Genomic DNA, 24,237 nt, shown 5'->3' on the forward strand with positions numbered 1-24,237 from the left:
TGCAATTATTAATGATCTAGCACGAGATTGTTCATTTACCTACAAAAATACAGGACAATCCTAATCATACAGCCAATACGCTTGATCTTTTTCTCACAAACAACCCTTCTAAGTACACGGTCAAAGTGAGAGGTCCTTTAGGCACTTCAGATCACAACTTGGTGATTGTCTTTTCTCCAATGGAACCTTTATCTCATGGCTATTCCCAACCTCGTGTTATTTGGCATTACGAGAATGCAAAATGGGATGACCTGCGAGACTTATTTTCTTCTTTTGCTTGGTCGGATTACTGTTTCAAAACTTCTGATGTCAACGTTTGCTCAGATCATGTCAGTGAAATTATTCTTGCAGGAATGGAATCCTTTATCCCACACTCCACTTTAAAATCTCGTGCTTTATCTAAACCTTGGTTTTCCAATAAATGTGCTAATGCTGTTCAAGAGAAGAATGTTGCATATGGTAATTGGCTTGTTTCTAATTCTTCAGTTTCATTTTCTGCCTACACCAAAGCTCGCAACAATTGTGAAGCAGTTATTAATCAGTCCAAACTAGAGTTTGAACAGGCTAAGAGTAGAAAACTTGCTTCTTTCCCTAATGGTAGCCGAGCATTCTGGTCTCTTGCCAAAGCTATTGGCTGCAACTTTTGCCCATCTCTGCTCCCACCTCTGTCCAAATCAGATGGTTCTGTTGTCACTTCAGCCAAGGATAAAGCTGACCTGCTAGCATCCCATTTTCCTTCCAACTCATGTATTAATGATCTCGGTAAAACACCTCCCACCATTCCCAACACGCTCCATTCAATGCCTCCTGTGGTCTTCCATCAAAAGGATATCAGAAGGGTTTTGATGAATCTTGATGCCAAGAAAGCTCTAGGTCCTGATGGTATTTCTCCACTTGTTCTCAAAACCTGTGCTCCTGAACTTACTCCTATTGTTTGCCGCCTTTTTTCACTTTCTTATTCCAAAGGTGTTTTTCCTTCTGCTTGGAAATTTGCTCATATCCAGCCTAAAAAGGGTGACAAATCCCTCCCATCCAATTATCATCCCATTGAGTAGTAGAAGTACTACTCTTTAGAAAGAGTAGTACTTCTACTCTTTCTAAAGAGCAGAAGTACTTCTACTTCTCTGGAGAAATCAATTAACCGCCAACTCTTAAACTACCTAGAAACCTTCCATCTGATCAACGATCACCAGTATGGATTCCGTCAGTGTCGATCCACTGGTGATATTCTGGCTTATGTTACCCATTTATGGACTAATTCAATGGAAAAGTTTGGTAAAACACAAGTAGTTGCTCTTGTCATCTCAAAGGCTTTTGATCATGTTTGGCATAAAGGTCTTCTAAACAAGCTTCCATCTTATGGGTTGCCAACTGCTTTTAGTAATTGGTTATCTGGTTTTCTCTCTGATCGCTCACTGAGGGTGATGGTAGATGGCTCTCTGTGTTCTGACTTTTCCACTAATGCCGGTGTCCCCCAAGGTTCAGTTCTTTCCCCCACTCTTTTCCTCTTGTATATTAATGACCTTCTTCCATTGACTGGAAATCCTAACCATAGTTCTCTGATGATAGCACATTGCATTCCACTTTCCATTTTGAGAAACCTTGCCCTGCTCAATCAGCTTCAACTTCTTGAAAATCTGCTACCAATTCCTTAAATGCCGATCTTCAGGTAATTCTCCAGTGGGGCAAAGACAACTTAGTTGATTTCGACCCTTCTAAAACTCAGTCTTGTCTTATATCTCGCAAAAAAGGATTCTTCTGCTCCAATGCTTATCTTTAGTGACACTCAGATTTCTAGGCAAAATGATATATCTCTTTTGGGGATTACCCTGACTTCTAATCTCTCTCTTGGCACAAGTACATTACAAATATTGCTTCCTCTGCATCTAAAAAACTTGGTTTTCTCTTTCGCTCTCGGCGTTACTTTTCTTCCAAATAGCTGCTCACTCTGTATAAATCGCAAATCCGCCCTGCCATGGAATATTGTTCCCACATCTAGGGTGGTGCTCCCAAAACCTCTCTCAGGCTTCTTGATTCCATTCAGAAGAGGGCAGTTAGGTTAATTAATGATTCATCTCTAAAAGAGTCTCTCCACTCGCTTTCTCATAGACGTACTGTTTCTGCTGCATGCCTCTTCTACAGATACTTCCATGGGCACTGTTCTTCTGAATTGGCTTCTATAATTCCCGCTCTCTCTTTCAAAACAGTCCGAACACATGCTGCCACCAGCCAACATCCATTTACTGTCCAACTTCAAACCCACAGAACGAACTTTTCATCTTCCTCATTTATTCATTCAACTGCCGTTTTCTGGAACAACCTTCCTTCATATGTATTTCCTGAAAATTAGTCTACAGAAGTTCAAGTCCAATGTCAACAAATATCTTCTTTCGTCTTCTCAACCTCCAACCCAAGCACGGTACTAAGTACTATAGGTTCTAATACCTCTCATGTTTGGGGTTCACATAAAAAAAAAAAAAAAAATTTTGAATTATTTTGTACTTCTACTAAAAAAAATCTAAAGCATCATCTGACAGTGCAGCGGTTTTATAGCTTCTGTTCTACTTTTCCACTGAGTTGTACTGATATGTTTGACAGTAAATGTGGATATATGCTTTCTTAACACATCTCATCTATATGCAGAACTGCTGAAAAATATAAACTCTTTAGGAAAAAAATCCAACTATTTCTCCTGAAGCAGAAGCCATGTCATTTATAACCAAATTCAGAGTGACAAGAACAAGGCACAAAAAATGCACTAGGATTTGTTTGAAGAATCCTGCTTTGCATTCCTGAATACTGGGCTTTCATCTCAGCACCACTGTCATAAACATGGCCTCCTAGATTTTTTAAAAGTAATCCTAAATCCTCTAGCTGTTTCGATATCAGTTCTGTTAGTCCAGCTCCTGTGGCATCATACGGAGGAATAAAACCCGTGAAATGTCCAGAAGGAATGTATTTAAATCCTTGGTCACGATTCTTATAATTAATGATAACTGTTCTACATGACTTTTGTACAGTGTGCAGTCCGCTATAATTGCTTAATATTTTTACTGGTTTATTAAGATCAATTAATTTATTTTTTATTTTATCAGCTCTTATTGGCAATAATTCATTTTGAATTTTTTAATTCACATAGATAACATTCCAAATATTTGAATTATTGAGAACTCATTTCACATGTTCATTCATACATGAATCAAATTTTGCTAGTAATTCTGTGAGTTGCAGAAAATTTCCATTCTTTTTCATACGTTAAGTTTGTTATTATGACCTTGATGGAAACCTGGGTCACACACCCCAGGCTTCTACTACACGAATCCTGGATCCAGGATAAAAACTTGGCAACAGCAGCATGGTCTGGTGATAGGTATTGGTTAGATCCTGAACCAGCCTGCAAACCAACAAACCCTGATGTCGAGGGTATGAGAGCAAAGGTCACCCCAGATCCAGGATAAAAACTTGGCACTATCATCCATCACTCTCTTATAAATTAACTACTGGCAGCACCTCTTGCCTGTATGCACATCAGGTTTTTGGGAGTATCAGCAAGAGTCTGTCAGCAGCTTAAAATTTAATCCCTTTGTAATTATCTTAGATTTCCTGTTTTCTATTGTAACGGCAATTCAAAACTATTGTATTTTCTATTCCCCTAACAGCTTGGTCTGATGTTTCGTATCGGTAAGCTACCTGAAATGTCACCTTAATGTATATTAATGTAGGCAAACAGCGTAATAAACTATATTATTAATTTTCACTTGGTATAAGAGTGGTTTTAATATAATAACCACTTTAATGGAAAACAACCACGTAGCATCCTTCCCTAACTAAATTTTTCATACAGCTTTTCTGAAGAACCACAGAATGCTAGTGATTGGGTAGCTAGAGTGTATTATTGCTAATAATCTTTCTAATACATTTTACCAATGGATTTTTTCTACTATTCAGAATCTATTGTTAGATTTCTTTTCAAATTGGATATTAAATTATTTCCATTTTCAAAACAAATGCATTTAAAGTTTTGTGCTTGGATAATGCTCAAGATATATTTCTCCAGTCACAGTAACTTTGAGTTGCCCACAACTTATTTAATTTATTTGAATCAAGAAACAATATACAGAATTTTTACTTTTACCTCTTGCTTGATTGACATTAGTAACATACTGTCATTTGTGTTGCAACATTCACTTATATACAGTAAACTTCTAGTAGTGACCATCCCTATACGTGACCAAAATTTGATGGAACAGTTTAAAAAGATAGCATATACATGCTAGCCAACCATCAAATACTAACACCCTCTCTTCACGACTATTCTCACAACCAAGCTGATAAATGGGTTGGTTTAAAGATATAACTGAAGGGATTTTTCCAGGTATAAGAGGTGGGAGAAAGTTGTTAACTATTGTTTCTGTAACTATTCAATGGCCGCACAAATAGAAATGTCAAAAATAACTGACTATCAACGAGGATCAATAACTTAGACTGTACTTCTTATTATTCCAGGCATTAATTTGAGGATAAGTCTACAGCAGTATTCGACTAAAGGGAAGGAAATAATTTCATTTCCATAAACAAAAAAAAGTAATACCGCAGTTTACAAGTAGGAGACGACTTTCTATTGTTTACACTGCAATTTACACTTTTGTAAGATAGCACTACTAAACAAAAATTGATGTTAAATTTTTTAATAACAACAATAATAATAGCACTGAAATATTAATGCTCCTTTCTCCCTTGAAGATGGGGCACCGAAATTTCGTATGATTTGTAATATTAGTACAAGGGGATTCCGAAAAGTAATGTAACACTTTTTTTCTTAAAAGGTGAAAGGGAATGAGATGAAATGCGGTGGACAGATAGACCCCATTAATAACGTTCAAAAAGACCACCAGTGCAGTGTTGCGGTACTGTCGCCTCACAGCAAATTCCGGTTGTAAAATGGCAGGTAGTGTGCGAGTGTGGTCCAAGACAGGTGTTCGTGAAGTTATTCACCTTTTTACAAGCAAAAGGATCTTCACCACGAACAGGTTGCTGCGTTTGGGGAAAGGTGATGACAAAGAAGCAGGTGTGTTTTTAGTGCAATGAATTTAAAGCGGGCTGTGTTGACATTGAAGATCGACATTGGGTGGGCAGGTCTTCATCAAGAAAGACAGAAGACAACATTTCACGCATTAAGGACATCATTCTTGAAAAGGCGAGTGAAACTGTGTGAAATTGCACAAATAGTGAACATGAGTAAGTCAACTGTTCATGATGTTCTTGGCTTTCGAAAAGTGTGCTGCTGCTCGGTGCCTCAACAATTGTCAGAGGAGGACAAAGCAAAATGCATGAGGATGTGTCTGGAGAACCTGTTGCGATACAGCTATGAAGGAGAGGATTATCTTTCGCTCGCATAGTCACAGCAGACGAAACGTGGGTTCATCACTTTATCCCGGAGATGAAACAAGACTTTGTTACTGTTTGCTCAGATCGTGTCAGTGAAATAATTCTTGCACGAATGGAATCCTTTATCCCACACTCCACTTTAAAATCTCATCCTTTATCTAAACCTTGGTTTTCCAATAAATGTGCTATAGCTGTTCAAGAGAAGAACGTTGCATATCGTAATTGGCTTGTTTCTAATTCTTCAGTTTCATTTTCTGCCTAAACTAATGCTCGCAACAATTGTAAAGCAGTTATTAATCAGTCCAAACTAGAGTTTGAACAGGCTAAGAGTAGAAAACTTGCTTCTTGCCCTAAAGGTAGCTGAGCATTCTGGTCTCTTGCCAAAGCTATTTGGCCGAAACTTTTGCCCATCTCTGCTCCCACCTCTGTCCAAACCAGATGGTTCTGTTGTCACTTCAGTCAAGGATAAAGCTGACCTGCTAGCATCCCATTTTTCTTCCAACTCATGTATTAATGATCTTGGTAAAACACCTCCCACCATTCCCCATTCAGTGCCACCTGTGGTCTTCTATCCAAATGTGAGAAGGATTTTAACGAATCTCGATGCTAAGAAAGCTCCAGGTCCCACGGTATTTCTCCACTTATTCTCAAAACCTGTGCTCCTGAACTTACTCCTGTTCTTTGCCGCTTTTTTTCACTTTCTTATTCCAAAGGTGTTTTTCCTTCTGCTTGGAAGTTTGCTCATATACAGCCTGTTCTCAAAAAGGATGACAAATCCCTCCCATCCAGTTATTGTCCCATTGCAATTACTTCTACTCTTTCTAAAGTAATGGAGAAATCAATTAACTGCCATCTCTTAAACTCAGAAACCTCCCGTCTGATGTGATCAACGATCGCTAGTGATATTCTGGTTTATGTTACCCATTTGTGGACTAATTCAATGAAAAGTTCAGTGAAACACAAGCAGTTCCTCTTGACATCTCAAAGGCTTTCAATCGTGTTTAGCATAAAGGTCTTCTAAACAGGCTTCCATCCTATGGTTTGCCAACTGTTTTTTGTAATTGGTTATCCAGCTTTCTCTCTGATTGCTCACTGAGGGTGATGGCTCTCGGTCTTCTTACTTCTCCACTAATGCTGGTGTCCCCCCCAAGGTTCAGTTCTTTCCCCCACTCTTTTCCTTTTGTATATTTATAACTTTCTTCTCTTGACTGGAAATCCTATCCATAGTTTTGCCAATGATAGCACATTGCATTCCACTTTCCATTTTGAGAAACCTTATCCTGCTCAATCAGCTGCAACTTCTCGAATATCCGCTACTAATTCCTTAAATGTCAATCTCCAGGTAATTCTCCAGGGGCAAAGACAACTTAGTTGATTTCAATCCTTCTAAAACTCAGTCTTGTCTTATATCTCGCAAAAAGGATTCTTCTGCTCCTATGCTTATCTTTGGTGACACTCCGATTTGTAGGCAAAGTGATATGTCTCTTTTGGGGATTACCCTGACTTCTAATCTCTCTTGGCACAAGCACATTACAAATATTGCCTCCTCTGCATTTAAAAAACTTGGTTTCTCTTTTGCTCTCGGCGTTGCTTTTCTTCCAAATAGCTGTTCACTCGTTACAGCTTTTCTTCCAAATAGCTGTTCACCCGTTCACTTCAAATTGCAAATCCGCCCTACCTTGGAATATTGTTCCCACATCTGGGGTGGTGCTCCCAAAACCTCTCACAGGCTTCTTGATTCCGTTCAGAAGAGGGCACTTAGGTTAATTAATGATTCATCTCTAACAGTCTCTCCACTCGCTCTCATAAACGCACTGTTGTGTTTTGGCGTCTCCGTGGCCAGGAGCAGCAGTGCATAGCACACACTTCTTGATTAGACTGGTGATTCAAGCCCGTGACCACCAAATATCCCCAGAGCAATATGGCCTTAGTTGCTAATGCTCTTAAAAACAAATAACAACAAATAACAGACATACTGTTTCTGCTGCATGCCTCTTCTACAGCACTGTTCTTCTGAATTGGCTTCGATAATTCCCGCTCTCTTACAAAACAGTCTGAACACGTGCCGCCACGAGCCAACATCCATTTTCTGTCCAAGGGTTTGTTGGTTTGCAGGCTGGTTCAGGATCTAACCAATACCTATCATCAGACCATGGTGCTGTTGCCAAACTCACAGAACCAACTTTTCATCTTCCTCGTTTATTCATTCACCTGCTGATTTCTGGAACAACCTTCCTTCATATGTATTTCCTGAAAATTACATATCTACAGAAATTCAAGTCCAATGTCAACAAATATCTTCTTTCGTCTTCTCAACCTCCAACCCAAGCATGGTACTAAGTTGTTTGTTGTTTGCTATATTGCTTCACGGTACTAAGTACTATAGGTTCTAATACCTCTCATATTTGGGGTTTACATAAAAAAAAAAAAAAAAAACCTCCATGACCTGGAAACATGCACAATCTCCCGTACGCAAAAAATTCAAAACTCTTCCCAGTGTTCTGGGTTCGCACCGCCGTTATGTTGGTGGATTTCTTGCGAAAGGGAGAAACAATTAATGCACAGCTTTACTGTGCAATGTTGGAAAAACTGAAAACCAACATTCAACACAAATGACCAGGATTCCTGACAAGCAGCATGATTTTGCTGCATGACAATGCAACTCCACACACTGCCCACACCACTCGTGAGTGGTTGCACCATAATCGTTGGGAAACTGCAGAAAAATTTATTTATATAATGAGTAATGAAAAGTTTTTCTGTGCCTTTCGTTTAGCTCAAGCTCTAATTTGTTAAAAAAATCTGTATAATTTGCACATATCACCCCTAAAACCCAGACTTAGCACCTTCAGACTTCCATTTGTTCGGCCCTCTGAAAAAATACCTTCCAGGAAAGCATTTCACCACAGATGAGGAAGTTCATCAGGCGGCACGATGTTGGTTATTGCGTGTGGACACTGACTTCTTCATTACTGGTATTGATAAACTGATCCACTGTTGGGACAAGTTCATCAATAAAACTGTAGACTGTGCATGTTCACTTATTTCTTTGTGTGTAATTTCAACTTCGTATTATTAACCCCTTCATGGATTATCCCGAGATATCTCATTTTTAGTTTTAAAAGTTATACTTCCAACGTATTTTCTTGGGCATTTATCTGGCTAATTCCCAAAATTTCTCATGATTTTCTTACACCAGGCAGCAGATAACTGGCTTTCGTTTTATTTATGTTGTACAGCAATGTCAGAACAGTAACACTCGTTCCTGTGTCACCTGTAAGCAAAATATAATTTGCCATCCTAAATGCAGAATACCGAACCCACGAAATTAATTCATAAAAACAATATCGATGCCCTCTTGAACTGCCACTTGTGGCGGCCGTGTGTCAGAATGTAGTTAGTTCACGATTATTGCTTGTGGTGGGAGGTTACTGCTTGAACATTCCACTTGATTTTTTAAATGTATTTATATAATGAGTAATGAAGAGTTTTTCTGTGCCTTTGTTTTAGCTCAAGCACTAATTTATTAAAAAAAATCTGTATGATTTGCACACTTTTTGGCGTACACAAGATAACTCTGGATAATCCAAATGGGTTAATTATTCCAATGTATTTTCTACAAAAAAATTAATAAAAACTATATGAGTATTTGCATGATGCATACTTCTAATCTGTAAAATAAAAAATAAAAAGTCTTTATCGTTATGGCACCTTTTCTAGAAAAAAATGTTCCGGGAAGGGGTAATCATTGAGAGAAAAAATGTGTTACCTTACTTTTCGGAAACCCCTCGTAAAAAAATGTGTACACTATAAAAGTACAACTTACAACCATTTTAAGACAGGTGAAGATACATGAATTGGTAGCTTTGTCACTAGCAGTGCCTTATTGTCTTTATTCCTGACTTTCTAGCCATACTTCTCATTTTTTTACAAGGACTTTGTAAATAGCAGGTAATTACTAATATTACGAATCATACTAATGTGATTTTTGGAACCTGGGCATTTTACACAAGGGTGTTTAATGTTTCTCATGATTCTTATAATGAGGTTATCCCACTCTCAAATGCAAAGAAATAACAGAAAAAATGACACTAGTTGATTATATACTACATGAGTCACTGAAGGTTAAAATCTCGTTTCAGAATAAGAAAAATGCCTAACATAAATACCGTACTCTTCTCTAGCTAAAATAATTTTTTAAAAAAGTTTTACTATACTTAGAACAAAGGATGTCCACATCTTTTTCTTCTAATAAAAATGGATACTAAAGTACACATTCCCCCCCCCCATAAAAATGACAACCCAAGAATCCTAATATCCTGCAATATACTTCATGAAAAAAATAATAATAATAAAAAATAGAAATAATTTGGTTAATGCACTAAGTCATTCTCAGATTTGTTTAAAATAATAAGGAAATTCATAAGTTAAATTGTAAATTTGATATTATAATCTAACCTAATTATAATTAGATTAGATTTGATAAGTTCTATTTGAACTTATCAAATAGAACTAAAGAGTTAATTTGAATTTTTAAATAAAAAAAAAGTACTCACCTCTCCATACATGTCTAGACGATTCACTTTTAATCCTGAAACGGCCAGCTGATTTATAGTAAATTTAATCTAGTAAAATAAAAATATTTTTGAACTATTAGTAATTATAAAAAAAACTTTTAAATTATATTACAAAATTTAGCAACAAATTCTGGTTTGGAGTTGTGTGTGTGTGTGTGTTAATGAGTATGTAATCTACACATTAAATGACATACTCTCTCATGGTTGATTGGATTCGGCTGTCTTGGAGTATAAAATAAACTGTTTTATACTTATAAAGTATATTTTTATATACATTCTAAGTTAATATAGTACTTTCCTTAGCTGATATTAGGCCAATTATTGTTTCACACATTGTAGGGCTTTCTGTTCTGTACTTTTCCTATGGAACTAAACTTTTTCTCCTCCCCCATTCTTAATATATATTAAGAATAAAGAAACATTGCTTTATATCAATGAAGCCTGACGAAAAGAAAAACATACACTCTCCTCATCACGCACAGACAAAGTTCTTTTAAACTTAATCACCAGTGCATGAATTGCATTGACAGCGAACGATTCTTAAAAGTTAGAGGGGTGAATGATATGCTTGCTAGCTACAAAGAAATCTACAATGAAAAGAAAACAGCCACCATCCGTTAATGTTCTTTCGTAAGGTTGAGTGGCTGACCCCTTTAAATCTCCGCAGCGGCGTACTTATCAGCTGAAGATGTCAATTCTAGCAACAATGCTCGAGAGGTAAAACTTACTGACGTTATGACTGTCTCCTCTCTTTTATAATTTTAAATTTTTTTTAATTTGCACACTTTTTTTTCATTTTTCCTGCGCATGAGATAAAGAATTGAATAAATACAATAAATAATTCTGATTATGTTCGTCGAACATTTCTTTTTTGATTCAATCAATTCAGCGAGCACAGTTGCGATTGCTGCACAAGCATGGGGGAAATTCCGACTTACGTAATGTTCCAGGGAAGCCGGGGAGTTCCTGCAATTATCATTCCCCATCAGCTACATTAATTTGGTCAAACACTCAAACCTGCCACTTTTGAGAATTTACTGTATGCAACTGAATATTAATGGTAATTTGGTATTTTTAGAGAGGATTTATTAGGTTTGTGTTTCTTCTTTACTGGCTTTGAGTTGGGATATAATTTCTTTTAAAATTAAAATTAATTAAATTACAATTTGTCTTACAATTAAGCTTTTAGTTTATTCATAAAAAATTAGTTAAATGCCTATTCTAATGGTCAGTTTGTATACTTTGCAGAAAAACCGGAGTGAGAAAAACACAAATGCTCTATCCGAAGTCAGCTAATTGAGACAGAGAGAGCTCTACAGTGATACAGGCTTAAAGCAAAAAAAAAGAAAAAGAGAGAAGAGATACAGCCATGAATACAAATGCATAGAACCTTATTGTACAGCATCTCCAAGAGCAACTTCACCAGAACCAGTCTTTGTTACTCCCTAAGATTCTATATCTATGTTCCTTGGTTCTTGTGCCTACTAATGAGAATATACTCCTGTCTCCATTCATTTTACTCATCTCTTCTACTGCTACACCTTCCTTAAGATATATATTTAAACTTTGAAGGCTTCACTTTCTAAGCTTATTTGTTATTGCCTATTTTAGCATTGTACAGAAGGGCCCTTAGGGAGATGCAAGTCTAACCTTGATTCATGCCACTAATCCTTGTTCTACCTGTGCTCCCCTTAGTTTTGTTCAGTTTTTCTGAACCCTTAAGGCCTCCTCTATTCAAATGAATGCCCAGAAGAGTTCCTCTAATCTAGAATTAATCAGCAAGGTTCTCATCGTAAAATCCTTCCTATAATATGGCTGGGCCAAATATCAAACAATAACATTCTGATACATCACTCATAATTACAAGGTCTTGTAGTTTTTTTTTTTTTTTTTTTTCTCTTCCATGTTAGTTCTCATACGGATAACCATATACACTCTAGTACCTTTAAGACCTGGCAAATGGTTTGTAACATCAACAATTTTTACACCAGGCAGTTGTAGTATACTCTGGTTCTATTCCATCTGTCTTTATTACAAAATATATTCTCAGTTTCCCAAACAGTGGAAGCCTTCAATAAAATTATCTTAGTATCGTTGGCAAAATGATGCAAGGAAACATGGTGGAAATCATGCACATTCTATCTAACCATTCTTTATATTTATTCAACATGCAGCCTATTTTAAATTTAAATACCTTTAATGTGTGCTGTCCAAGAAAGAGCTGCCAGCATTTAGTTTACACTTCAATCAGGTCAACTTGTAGGTACCTAGTTTACAGAACAAGCCCCCCCCCCCCCCATAAGAAATCTACATCCTTCCTAAAAGGAGATTCAACCTGTATGCAGTACTCAATATCCAGCCTAACCATTTCCTTACACAATAGGATAATCACTTCCTTGTCCCTTTTGGTGTAATCCCCATATATATTTTTGACAGAATTCTATAAGCTATACTAGCAGCCAGTCTATACTACGCTGAGAAATTCCTCTTAGACTGTATGGTTACAGCTCTTTTTCATTCTCCACTACGTTGGTATGTTATTTTGGGATTATTCTACCTCAATGGAGCCCTTGCATTTATCATGTGTCTAATTTATCCAGGTCTTGGTGCAGTGTACTCAAATTATTGTCATTAATCACCCTGCCAACCTTTGTATCAACAACAAATTTAGACATTAAACTTGATATGCCTTGTTTCAAATCAAAGCAGTCTGCACCTAGTGATCTATCCCTGGAGCCTAATCCTTTTGGAGAGCAACAACCATGGCTGAACACACTACAAAAATTACAAAAAGCTGCAATGAGAAGTGACAGGGCATCTGCTATACACTCCAGGCTTGTTGCCATGTGATCTTGTTTTTGGAAGACTGCAAAATGGTCTGGCAGGATGCTGCAAACACAGACAAATATAAATCAATGAAGGAAGCCATAAAAAAATGGGGCCAACAGCAACCAAAATACTTTTATGAGTAGAGTATTAAAAAAATCTGATGTACAGATGGCATAAATTCCCAAATCATGGGGGGGGGGAGAATTTTATTTTCGTCTGACTTAACCCTGTCATTCATGTTTACATAGTTAATGAAATTCTTCATATTTAATAGCAATCATCCCAGAAGCACTCTTTCTTGTAGCTAAACAAAAATCAAATAGCTTTCTTTCTAATTCTGAAATAAGAAACCTCAAAGCAGTGTATGTTTACCGCCTCTAAACATCACTGTTGTTTTCCCAACTTAATACTTTTATCAAGTAATATATGAGGGGGGGTTAAAAAAGATTTGTATTCAACACAGTAGTTGTGATAGAAAGATGGTTTATTTATTTATTTTTTTTTTGTTTGATACCTTGAAATCTTTACAGCAACCGACAGAAATCTCTATAGTTTTGATATGACGATTCATCCCCCCCCTCAAGTTTACTCCGGACCTTTTACAAAACCTCTATAATCACAGTTTGGCAACAGGGCAATTCCCAACAGATTGGAAGAAAGCTGTTATTAAACTTCTAATCAAAAACCCCAGCAAACCACCACAACTATTGGAGTCATATCAACCCATTGATCAAGGTCTATGAGCAACTCCTCCAAGAAAGAATAGGGAAGTATTACAACTTGGCGCAACTTCCAGCACCAAACCAATATGGTTTCAGGGTACAAAGAAGCACAACCGATACACTACAAAACATTGCTCTGGCACTTCAAAACTGTCAGAGCAAATATTTGCTACTTATCTCAGTTGATTTCGCTACTTATCTCAGTTCAACATCCTTTGGTGGCCGAGCGTCTTTGCACAGCTGAGGAGGGTGGAACTGTCCCAAACTCATATTCTTGCATAAAAAGCTACCTCTCAAATAGAAGAGTTGTCTTTAAGACACCCTTTGCCAAACTTGAATGACAAATACATAGGGGTTTCCCGCAGGGCTCTGTGCTTGGACTTCTCCTCTGGAACTATGTGCTGGATGAATTTCTGGCCATGGATCTGGGGGATGTCCGAGCAACAGGCCTTTGCAGATAATCTCTAGGGCGCAGATTGAAACTGCTGCCAACAACGCCCTGATTTCTGCAACACCGGACCAAGCTACATTGTCTACAAACATCACCGATCAAAACTCAATCCATCTTGCTAAAAGGGCACCTTGCCCCAACGAGACTGCTGCTAATCAAAATACAGGATAAAACCATTAAACTAACAACCGGGCTAAAATACCGAGCATCACCATGGAAGAAGCCTCACATTCCTACCCCACCTAAAAAATCTACAGAAGAAAATGAAAACATACACAGCGATGATAAATAGAGTGGCAAGAAAAGACTGGAGGCTGAAGATGTGCACCCTTGCCCTCTTATACAGAGCTGTATTCATCCCTGTAGTGACCTATGCCTGTGGAGTTTGGTTCAACAGAGCCACGACTGGTAAATTCTGGAATGATTCTCGCCATCCAAAGACCCACACTACTCACCATGACAAGAGCTTGCCACACTGTCTACACCCCAGCACTACAAGTGATGACAGGAAGCCTGCCCCTTGACCTGGAGGTGGTTCGAGCTGGGATGAATTTCAAGTTTGGTCGGGACAAAAGCGCCACGTACAGACTTCAACCACAGATCCTGCAAGCAACAGAGCAAATGAAAAGAAGCAACACTGGTCCCAAACAACAAAGGGACAAATAAAAAATAATACAGCGCTGAGATAAATACAGTCTACCCAACACTACTGGCCTGATTTTCTCCAGATCTTCATGTTACATATCTGATGACAGGACATGGCACGAGCAGAAGTAAACTGGCCACCTTCTGACTAGTGGATAGCACCCTTCAGGTCCCCTGGGACCACATAGGCTTGATGTAGACCAGTGGTCAGGAGCGAGAGAGTGCATAGCACGCATTCCTTGAGTGGACCGGGGTTCGAGCCGGTGACTACTAAATACGATAAATATTTGTATTGACGATTTATTGTAAACTCTATTGATTTGGTTGTCATGCCGGAGTATAAACAGAAAATTATTATTATGGTACACAAATGCCAACAACTCAGATTAGTATTAATCACCAAGATTCAATTCAACCCAAGAAATAATGAACAGCACCTTCTGGAGAGTGGCGAGCCAGTCTTCTCAGACTTTGCCCAGGCTGTATATGCCAAGCGACAAACTTTGCCACAACCACCAAACCCCAACTGGGAAAGTGGCGAGATAAATTACAACAAAAGGAATTATCAACATAGGAGAAAGTGCAAACAACAAAATGACACTAGTGGGAGAGAGAATTGGGAGTCTAAGATCTTATCACAACACAAGTCAAGAAAATCTAAGCTCCCAATAAAGTGACAACCTTCTGTGACAAACAGGAAAACTGCAAGTTTGTGACCTCAAAACAACTTCCTCTCAACCCAACAGTTGACTCAACAACCACAACTGACTACAAGAATTAGTGACAACCGGCACTGCACACTTGACTTAAACCAGAGATGAGACAAAAGGAAATTGATCCTAAGGAAAGGACAATCATACTTGACCAAACACATGGATGCGACAAACTGACCAGCACCACAAGAAAAGGACAACCAAGATATTGGAACAAAGACCAGGACTGTAGCTGATCGCTGTCTAAGCCATATGGCGACTCAGGCTGGACACCTAAGCCCAGCCTGCTTCCAACCCATATCCCTGGTAGGGGGAGGTAACTTTTTGTCGCCTCCCCCACCCACCATCCAAACTTCCCTCTGGTGTGGCATGGGCATGCCACACTGTCTAGCAGCTGTCATCTCTTCTATCAACCCATTACTTCTACTTCCTACTATTATCTTTCATCTAGCCCCACACGTCTAAATTTAATAACATCAAAATTTTGGCAGACCTATTAGGCCTTTTAACACATTTCTCTAGCGTTCAACCCCAACCAGTGATTTCCTAACAGCAATCTCAAAAGCATGAAATGTTTTTTTGTTTTTTTTTTAGGTCCTAGTCACTGAAATCCCAGGAAACTAGGTGGCAGGACCTGCCAGAGCAACTTGGTGTGATACTGGACACACCCAGATAGCCTCCACGCGGCGAGGTATGGGCAACATCGGGCCCCAGCGGCCAATAAGCTGGACAAACAATGGGCACAATACATCACACGGCCCACACATTTGTCTCTGGCTTGACAGTGTACTGTCCTCGATACAGCAGAGATGGGAGAAATCCCAGGTGCGGAAAACACTTTGCTGATGATGAGGCGATTTCTGCTGTGGAGTCATGGTTTGAAGGACAGTCAGAGGACCTCTACAAAATTATCCTGCAGAAGTGTATTGATAAGTGGTAGAAATGTCTTATTTTGTCTCGTGATTATGTTGAAAAAGTGTAATACATGGTGTTTGTTTCAACCTTCTATCACAACTATTTCTGGCTGATTACAAATCATTTTGAACTCTTAATTTTTCCCCATCAAATTCCTTTTTTTTAAAACTGGTCATTTTTTTTTTTTTTTTGTTGCCATGCTGCTTCATCCCTTAAGCCAGTTTAAAAACTACAACGCAAAACGTGAAATCCAGCAACTCAAAGAGTGGACATTGTGATTTCAAAATAACACGTTTATTCAATATTACTGAGAATGTACCATACTTATTTCTAGTCTAGAATTATAAACTAAAGTTGTATTTAGAAAAGAAAATGATTTCCTGTCATCCTCATAATGAGTTTAGTTGGTATTGAACAACTTGAAATATTGAATTAGAAAAGGACTTATTCAAAGTAGCAAAATTTTTTCTGTATGCTCCAATATACATTTTTAGCTATCCATTTGAATTAACAGTAATCCACTTTAATGAGTATTTTTTTTTTTTTTTATCAGAATTCTCAACTGTTGTTTTTATAGCAGTCTTTTATTGTAATTTTGGTTAATTGATAACATTTGGATTATAAAAACTGAAATATATATTTAATAACTTTGGATTACCATTTACGTTTTATAAACTTTACAAGTTTGGATAATTCAAAACACTGAATTAGTGGTTTTACTGTATTTCATATTTGATTCTATAAGTCACCTTCAAATTACAATATCAATATATGCAAGAATAGTAATAACCATAGAATGCAAGGAAGCCACAGGTTTTTGCTGTGCTGACCAGAGGAAAATTAAAAACAGGAAAAAGTAGATAAAGAAAATACAAATTATTTGCTTCCCTCCTCACATAAGTAACTATCCAGTTGACTTCTGAATTCATTCACATTGTCAACCTCAACTACCTGTGAAGGCAACCTGTTCCAGCAATCAATGACTTGCTAGCTGAAAGAAAACTTCTTACAATACAATCTAGTCTAAATCTCTTCCCCTGTAATTTGAATTTATACCCCCAAGTTCTGGAATTCGGTATGTTCAGGACATTGAGGTATTTGTAGAAATAGTCTTCGTGCTGTTTTCATTTAATTTAAAAATTTATGACATTTGAAAATAACTATCTGGTGATAATAACTAATTATCCAGTGATAACTTCCATATACAAAGCATATAAAATAAATGCAGACTTACAGCAATAGTAGGATTAGAATCTGGTACAGATGCTCCGCTCTGAAGATTAACCTGTAAGGGGAAAAAAAAAATTTTTTTCTCTTCCCTTTGTACAAAGTTGCAATTAGGAGTCTTCTATAGTTTAGCATTGTATTTTTTATTCAGCAAACTACCTAATATAGGATATGAGGTTCACATACTAGATAACAACTAGTATGCATTTATCAGTCAGAAAATGAATGTAAACAAACTTATCTTATAACCTCACCTGATGTACTTTTCATCTGGTATTTTTAAACAAGAAACAGCTCTCAGAGAAAAGGGCACTTTACCTAATATTAGGTAACAGAATCTGGACAACAAACATATTATGATGTTATTGCAACTTTTGTAACTGTGCTTATTCTTCATGGAACAGTTCAAAAACTTTCATGACAAGATTTTACTTCATCATATCCATGTATAGATATGACGAAATAAAATTCCATCATGAAGGTTTTCAAAACGCTTCTTTAACTCACAGATCTTCGATTTTTGCTTTCTCTGGGGAAGCCGACATCTAATTACATAAATTATTAGTGGAGAGGAAAAAAATAATTTGGAGAATATGCATTTTCTACCAGGCATGATGGAAATACTGCATGTTCTCCAAATCTGAAGTGATAACCGGCGAATGTCATAAATTTATTCGATGAGTAAACAATAATCAAGTTGTATGCATCTCAACATGGGAAGAGACTTAAAAGTTGATGGTTGAATGAAGCATTAGTAGAGGATTTGATGCAAGAAAGCAAGCTTATGCAGCATCAGCCAAAAAAAATTAAAGTAAAATAAATAAATAAAAAATAACCACTTCCACTTCACCCCTCTGTTCGTTCGAAATACTTGTCCAGCCGAGCCTTAAACGTATTTAGGCTATCAACTTCCACGACAAGGGATGGAAGTCTGTTCCACCTACCAACCACCCGCTGGCTAAAGGCAAATTTCCGCACATCTATCCTACATCTGTCTTTCCTCAATTTGAATTTATGCCCTCTCAGGTGATTATTCTGAGCAAGAGGAAGAATCCCATCAGCATTGAGCATGCTCAAACCATTCAAGACTTTGTACACCTCTATCAGACCACCTCGCTGGTGTCTAGTCTCCGGACACTGTAATTCGCAAAACTTAAGCCTTTCTTCGTAAGAGTACCCCTTTGTTCCATTCACTAATCTTGTTGCCCTTCTCTGTACTCGTTCCAGCAGCTCTACATCCTTCTTGAAATGAGGTCTCCAGGCCTGTATACAGTACTCTAGGTATGGCCTGACCATTGCCTTATACAAGGGAATAATCACCTCCTTATCCCTGCTAGAAAAATTCCTATATATCATTGACAATACACCATGAGCTACTCTTGCAGCCTGTCTGCACTGCTCAGAGAACTTCATATCTGCCTGCACAACCACCCCCAGGGCCCTTTCATTCTCTACCACTGTCAGTGTAGTACCACAGAGTTGATACGTTGCTCTGGGGTTGCTGTTTCCCATATGTAGTACTTTAAATTTGTCAATGTTAAACTTCATTTGCCACCTCTCAGCCCATCTGCTCAATCTTTCCAGATCCTGTTGCAGCAGCATAGTGTCGTAGCCGAGTGGGCAGGAGCGGGAGTGCAGTAGCACACGCTCTTTGAGTAGACCGGGGTTCAAGCCCCTGACTGCTGAATACGGTCGATCTGCCAACCCGCACTGGACCAGCGTGGCAGATTATGGTCCATTTCCCTCAGCATGAATTGTTGAGGAGGCTTCCATCCTGCAGTGGGTTGATAATGGCTGCACTTTACTTTTTTTTTTTTAGTGTCAGTAGTGTCCTTGACAACCCTGCCAACCTTCGTATCGTCTGCAAACTTGGACATAAAGCTTGATATACCATCATCAATATCATTTATAAATACAGAAAACAATAAAGGACCCAATATTGAACCCTGAGGGACTCCACTAATAACATTAGTCCACGATGAGCAGTGTCCATTGATTACCACTCTCTGTCTTCTCCCCCTCAACCACCCCTTTATCCATAGCAGCAATTTGCCTCCAATGGCACACTGCTCCAATTTGTGCAGCAGTCTTCCATGTGCAACAGTATCAAAAGCCTTTCTAAGATCCAAGTATATAATATCAAAGCTATTCCCTGCATCCAGTTCTTTTGTGACTGCATCATAATATCCAATCAAATTGGTCAGGTAAGACTTCCCCTTAACAAAACCATGCTGTGTCTGAGCTATAACTGAAGTCTTGTCTAGATGATCCTGCAGTGCTTCTTTAACCAGTGCCTCCATTAATTTTCCGGGAACAGAAGTTAAACTCACAGGTCTATAATTACTTGTGTCAGCCTTTGATCCTCCTTTGTGAATTGGGGTCACATTTGCACATCTCCAGTCCATGGGTACCTCCCCGAGTCCAAGGAAGCTCTCATAATTATGGCTAAGGGTTTGCTTACTTCCATTGCTGCCTCCATTAATATAACTGGATAGATTCCATCCACCCCAGGTGCCTTTCTTGTGTTTATCTTCAACAATTTCTCCTCCACTTTACTCTCAGTTATTACAAGATTCTCTAGCTTACTGCCAGAGTTGAATACACCTCATGTGTGAATGTCGATGCAAAATATTCATTTAGTTTGTTAGCTACCTGAGCAGGATCATCAAAGAACAGTAAAGAACTCTTTGCTGTTTTTCTTCGCATCCTTTGCCAAGGATTTCTCGTAATCTGCCTTTGCCTGCCTAACCTCCTTTGTAACTTGGTTACAGATCAACTTGTATCTATCATAGGCTTCTGTATCACGTGTTAATTTGTATGAATCCCATGCATTTTTCTTCTCTGCCATATGCCTCATTAGTTCATCTGACATCCATTTAGGCCTAAACCCTGAACAATATTTCTTAGTTGGTATGTAAAGCCTAGTAGCTTCCAAGATAAGTTCTTTGAATGCTTCCCATTTTGAATTTGCTATTGGTAACATCATCAGTTGATCCCACTGTATAGAATTTAAATACTGTCTCAGTCCATCGTAGTCACCTTTACGAAAGCAATACCCCTTCCCTTTACCCCTAATGGTAGTTACCTCTTTAAGTAAATTCCACTTCAGAACACTGTGATCACTGCCACCTAGTGGTTCATTTATCTGCAGATTCTTAATGCATGAAGAATCACTACTGATAATCAAATCAAGAGTATTACTCCCTCTAGTTGCCTCCCGAACATGCTTTAAGTAGTTTAAGGTATTATTTTACAAATAAAACAACGGTGCAAAAGAACTTTACAAAAGTCTTCACAACAAAACTGTTAAGATCATAAAAAACTCTAAAATAAATGTTATTTTGTAACAGATATTTTAAGATTAATAATAAAAATTAATAACTTTTTTTTTTTACAAAGTATAATGATGAACATTTCTCTTAATGAAGAAACCGCATTTGAAATGGAAATAAAAAAAATTAGCCCTTCCTTGGGCAGAGATGAATCATGGATATTAATATTAGCAAGTCCATTACTCCTGCCAACCCAGATAATAAACTGGAATTAATAAAAAATTAGGAGAGCTGTTCAAATTACACAAATTATAAGAAGCAGTAATCTAACAGCTTTCATCATAGGGAAACAGATACAACAAAGATTTCTTGCCACCTTTTCCATAAGTTAATCACTTTGGTTGCACATAATGCTCAGAAACTGCAAGTCAACAAGCTCACTGAAATTGCAAGAAATGTGTGGATTTATTTATTTATTTTCTTAAGATAAAGTTTCTGCTTCTAGTAAATTTTGTACTATAGCAAAATTTCGGTATTATGCTCTACAATGGAGAAATTAACACTATGTATGTATATACAGATTGTCTATTATCATTATTCGTTGTTAAAAGTTTATTTGGGAAATCCCATTGTGCTGTTGGTCAAAAATTTATTACTTTACTTCTGATAATTAGATTAATGCCAATCTTCTTCAAATTAAATGCATTCTAAATTCATTCACCTGAAGCAGAAATTTTATCTTTGGGGTGGGGATATTATGAATAACCAAAGCAATTGACAAAAAATATCACTGAGTAACCGAGTGTGCAGTTCTAGCAACTAACTACTGATGGAGGTAGCTCCTGGACATAGCCAACAACATTCCATATACTGCTGCCAACCACACTATTCACTTTGCTTTGTACATAAATGCATACTAATTTAAAATAGTAAATTGTTCTTATATTTCATAACATTACAGTAAAATTATAAAATTAAATCAGAATTAACAAAAAATAAAGAACTGACTTCTTTTTAATGCAGTAATATCCTGTTCATCTATTACATTAGTCTGCACTTTAAGAAAAGTTCTCTGTTGTTTTACTACTAATAAATAATCTAAATTACACCTTTAATGGAAATTTCGAAAATTACTTAAAATTTGCTCTATCACGTCAGAATTTTTTACAAATGGAAAAATAAATAAAATAATAGCAGAAATACCTATGGTTTATTTTGTATTTTTACAGGTTTTACAAATAGATTACTTTTGTATAAAAATATGTAAAAACAGAAATATCAAAGACTATGTCCTCCTATCAAGCATAGATGGCAGCAAGCTAGATTTCTTATACACTAGATTACACTACACTGAACTAGTGCATTTTTGACTTCCTCAGGCAGATAGTTTTGGTGGCCATTCCTCTTTTCAGCATCCAGTAGTAGTCAGCCTTCATAATAATATTCTGTCCCCCCCAGGGCACCTTTTATTCCATATCTTTTACAAAATTATAAGAAGAACCTTTCTCCCTGCTTTTCACTTAATCTACCTAAATTTTCTGGTACGTTCATACTGTCAATGTAAAATTTAAACAAAAACTATTACCAATACAAAGAATAATGTTGTTAACTATTTTGTGCGTTTGTAAGACCATTTCAGCTAATGCTCTACAGGTGATTGCGGGGGTATTGCCTTCGGTTTTAGCAGTCGTGTATAGAGCTTTTTGTTATTTTATATGTAAGGGAAAACAAATTACATTTATGGGGATTACTAAGGAAGTTTCTTCTGCAATTAGCAAACAGAAGAAAGAAATTTTGGTGAAATTAATTAAATTATGGCAGGACCATTGGGATTCCAGCAGTACTGGTAGGGTAACTTATTTATACTTAGTGCCGAATTTAATTTTAATAACAAATTGCATTGCTGGTTTTATCCAAGTATGGAATGCTCATATTTGATTATGGGGCATGGTTCCTTAAAAGGTAAGTTGCATCAATTTGGTTTAGTGGAAGATCCTTACTGTGTTTGTGGAAGGTTGGAACATGGAATCATATCTAATATGAATGCAATTTGTATGATGAATTTAGATTAGACTTATTTAATTTGGTACCTAATTTTTTTAGGGATTCTGAATTAATTTGGCTGTCTAATGAAAGGAATTTTGTAGAATTTCAACGGTTTTGAAGGTTGACATTTAATAAAAGGAGTATACCTGTAGTTACTAATACTGACTAAAGACCTGTACCCTTCCCCCCCCTTCTCTGGATGGATAGGCATTCTGTCTTGGAGGTGGGGAGAACCCCCCCCCCCCTTTTTTTTTTTGCAAGCTTTGTGGAATGACCATGAGGTGGGATTGTTGCACTCACTAGTAAGAAGTATTCTCCTAGTTGGTGCATGTTTTTTTTTTTTTTTTGCTGGCTCTTGGGTGTGGGCACCCCAGGAGTGGGACTGCTGGCACCCACCAGTCTTGCACACTTACTGGTGGGTGCGGGATCTAGGTGCAATATGCACCACCAGAGTTAGTACACCCAGGCTTAACTCCTCGTGCCAGGGATGGGCACCAGGTGGTAATTGCCCAATGGACTATCACCTGGTGACAGAATCGACTGTTTCACTTTACAACACATTACACACACACATGTACACACTTACACTAACAGGCCATTATGAGAACATGGTATTATATGCTAAATTGGTGGAGATGGATGTATGTCTGGAAGCCAACCTTGACAGTTCTGTATGTAACTGTCTGGGTGCCACCCTTGACGGTTACATACATACAACTTGACTGAACCTTTCTACCTTTCTCTCTGCTTTTCACTTAATCTACCTAAATTTTCAGGGAAATATACTGGTGAGCAAAATTTAAAAACGAGTCAGGTTTTCACCTGTAGCTGGCCACTTATAGGAGTGGCCTGGATATGGGAAAAGCAGACCAAAGGAACCTTGTGAGGTACAGAAATGATGAAGGAAACAACACCGACACAACGGAAACAAAACGATACAAAGGGACTTTATTCAAAAATGGCAATATAGCACTGGCTGCCATGATACAGATGCATCACTGCCAAAGATGGAACAAAGGGAAGAGGTGGTCCTCAGTAGGAGGACCACCCCCTAATGTATATATGGCAATCCCTAATGTCGATGCAGGCTTTGACTGCCTGTCCATACTTAGAACCTCGACTGCCATATCGATCCCTTTCAGTGATATTTGTAGAGTGATACCCTGTGCCAACCTCTCGCCAAATTAGCTGACATCCAGAATCGCTGCTGAGACTGAATCTACTGAATCAGTAAAGAGTACCTTAAGTAAAGATTTTGTGGTTGTAACCTTTAGAAATAGTGTCCTTAAGTTTTGCACACCAGTGTAGCTGAGATGGGAATGCAAGAAGTGTACCCTTAACGCTCATTGCAGACTAGTTTCTGAACTTCTTTAGTATGTCACTCATGACCATCTCAATCTGGGTGTTTATTGTTTGCCAAAAAAATTATATACTACATTATAACACTAATCC

At 37.7% G+C, this 24,237-nt stretch overlaps 1 protein-coding gene across 1 annotated transcript in view; it reads right to left on the reverse strand.

The window, feature by feature from the left end:
- The window catches only part of cm (AP-3 complex subunit carmine), a 136,772-nt gene that overhangs the window by 7,860 nt on the left and 104,675 nt on the right, over nucleotides 1-24,237 (reverse strand). The window contains exons 10-11 of the mRNA XM_090371985.1: nucleotides 17,475-17,525; nucleotides 9,945-10,013 (exon numbers count right to left, since the gene is read on the reverse strand). Of these exons, the coding sequence (XP_090228111.1) occupies nucleotides 9,945-10,013; nucleotides 17,475-17,525 (120 nt within the window). The remainder of the gene's footprint in view (nucleotides 1-9,944; nucleotides 10,014-17,474; nucleotides 17,526-24,237) is intronic.

The sequence above is a fragment of the Mastigoproctus giganteus genome, chromosome 4 (assembly GCF_048544385.1).
Source record: "Mastigoproctus giganteus isolate SK-2022 chromosome 4, ASM4854438v1, whole genome shotgun sequence".
Classification (NCBI taxonomy): domain Eukaryota; kingdom Metazoa; phylum Arthropoda; class Arachnida; order Uropygi; family Thelyphonidae; genus Mastigoproctus; species Mastigoproctus giganteus.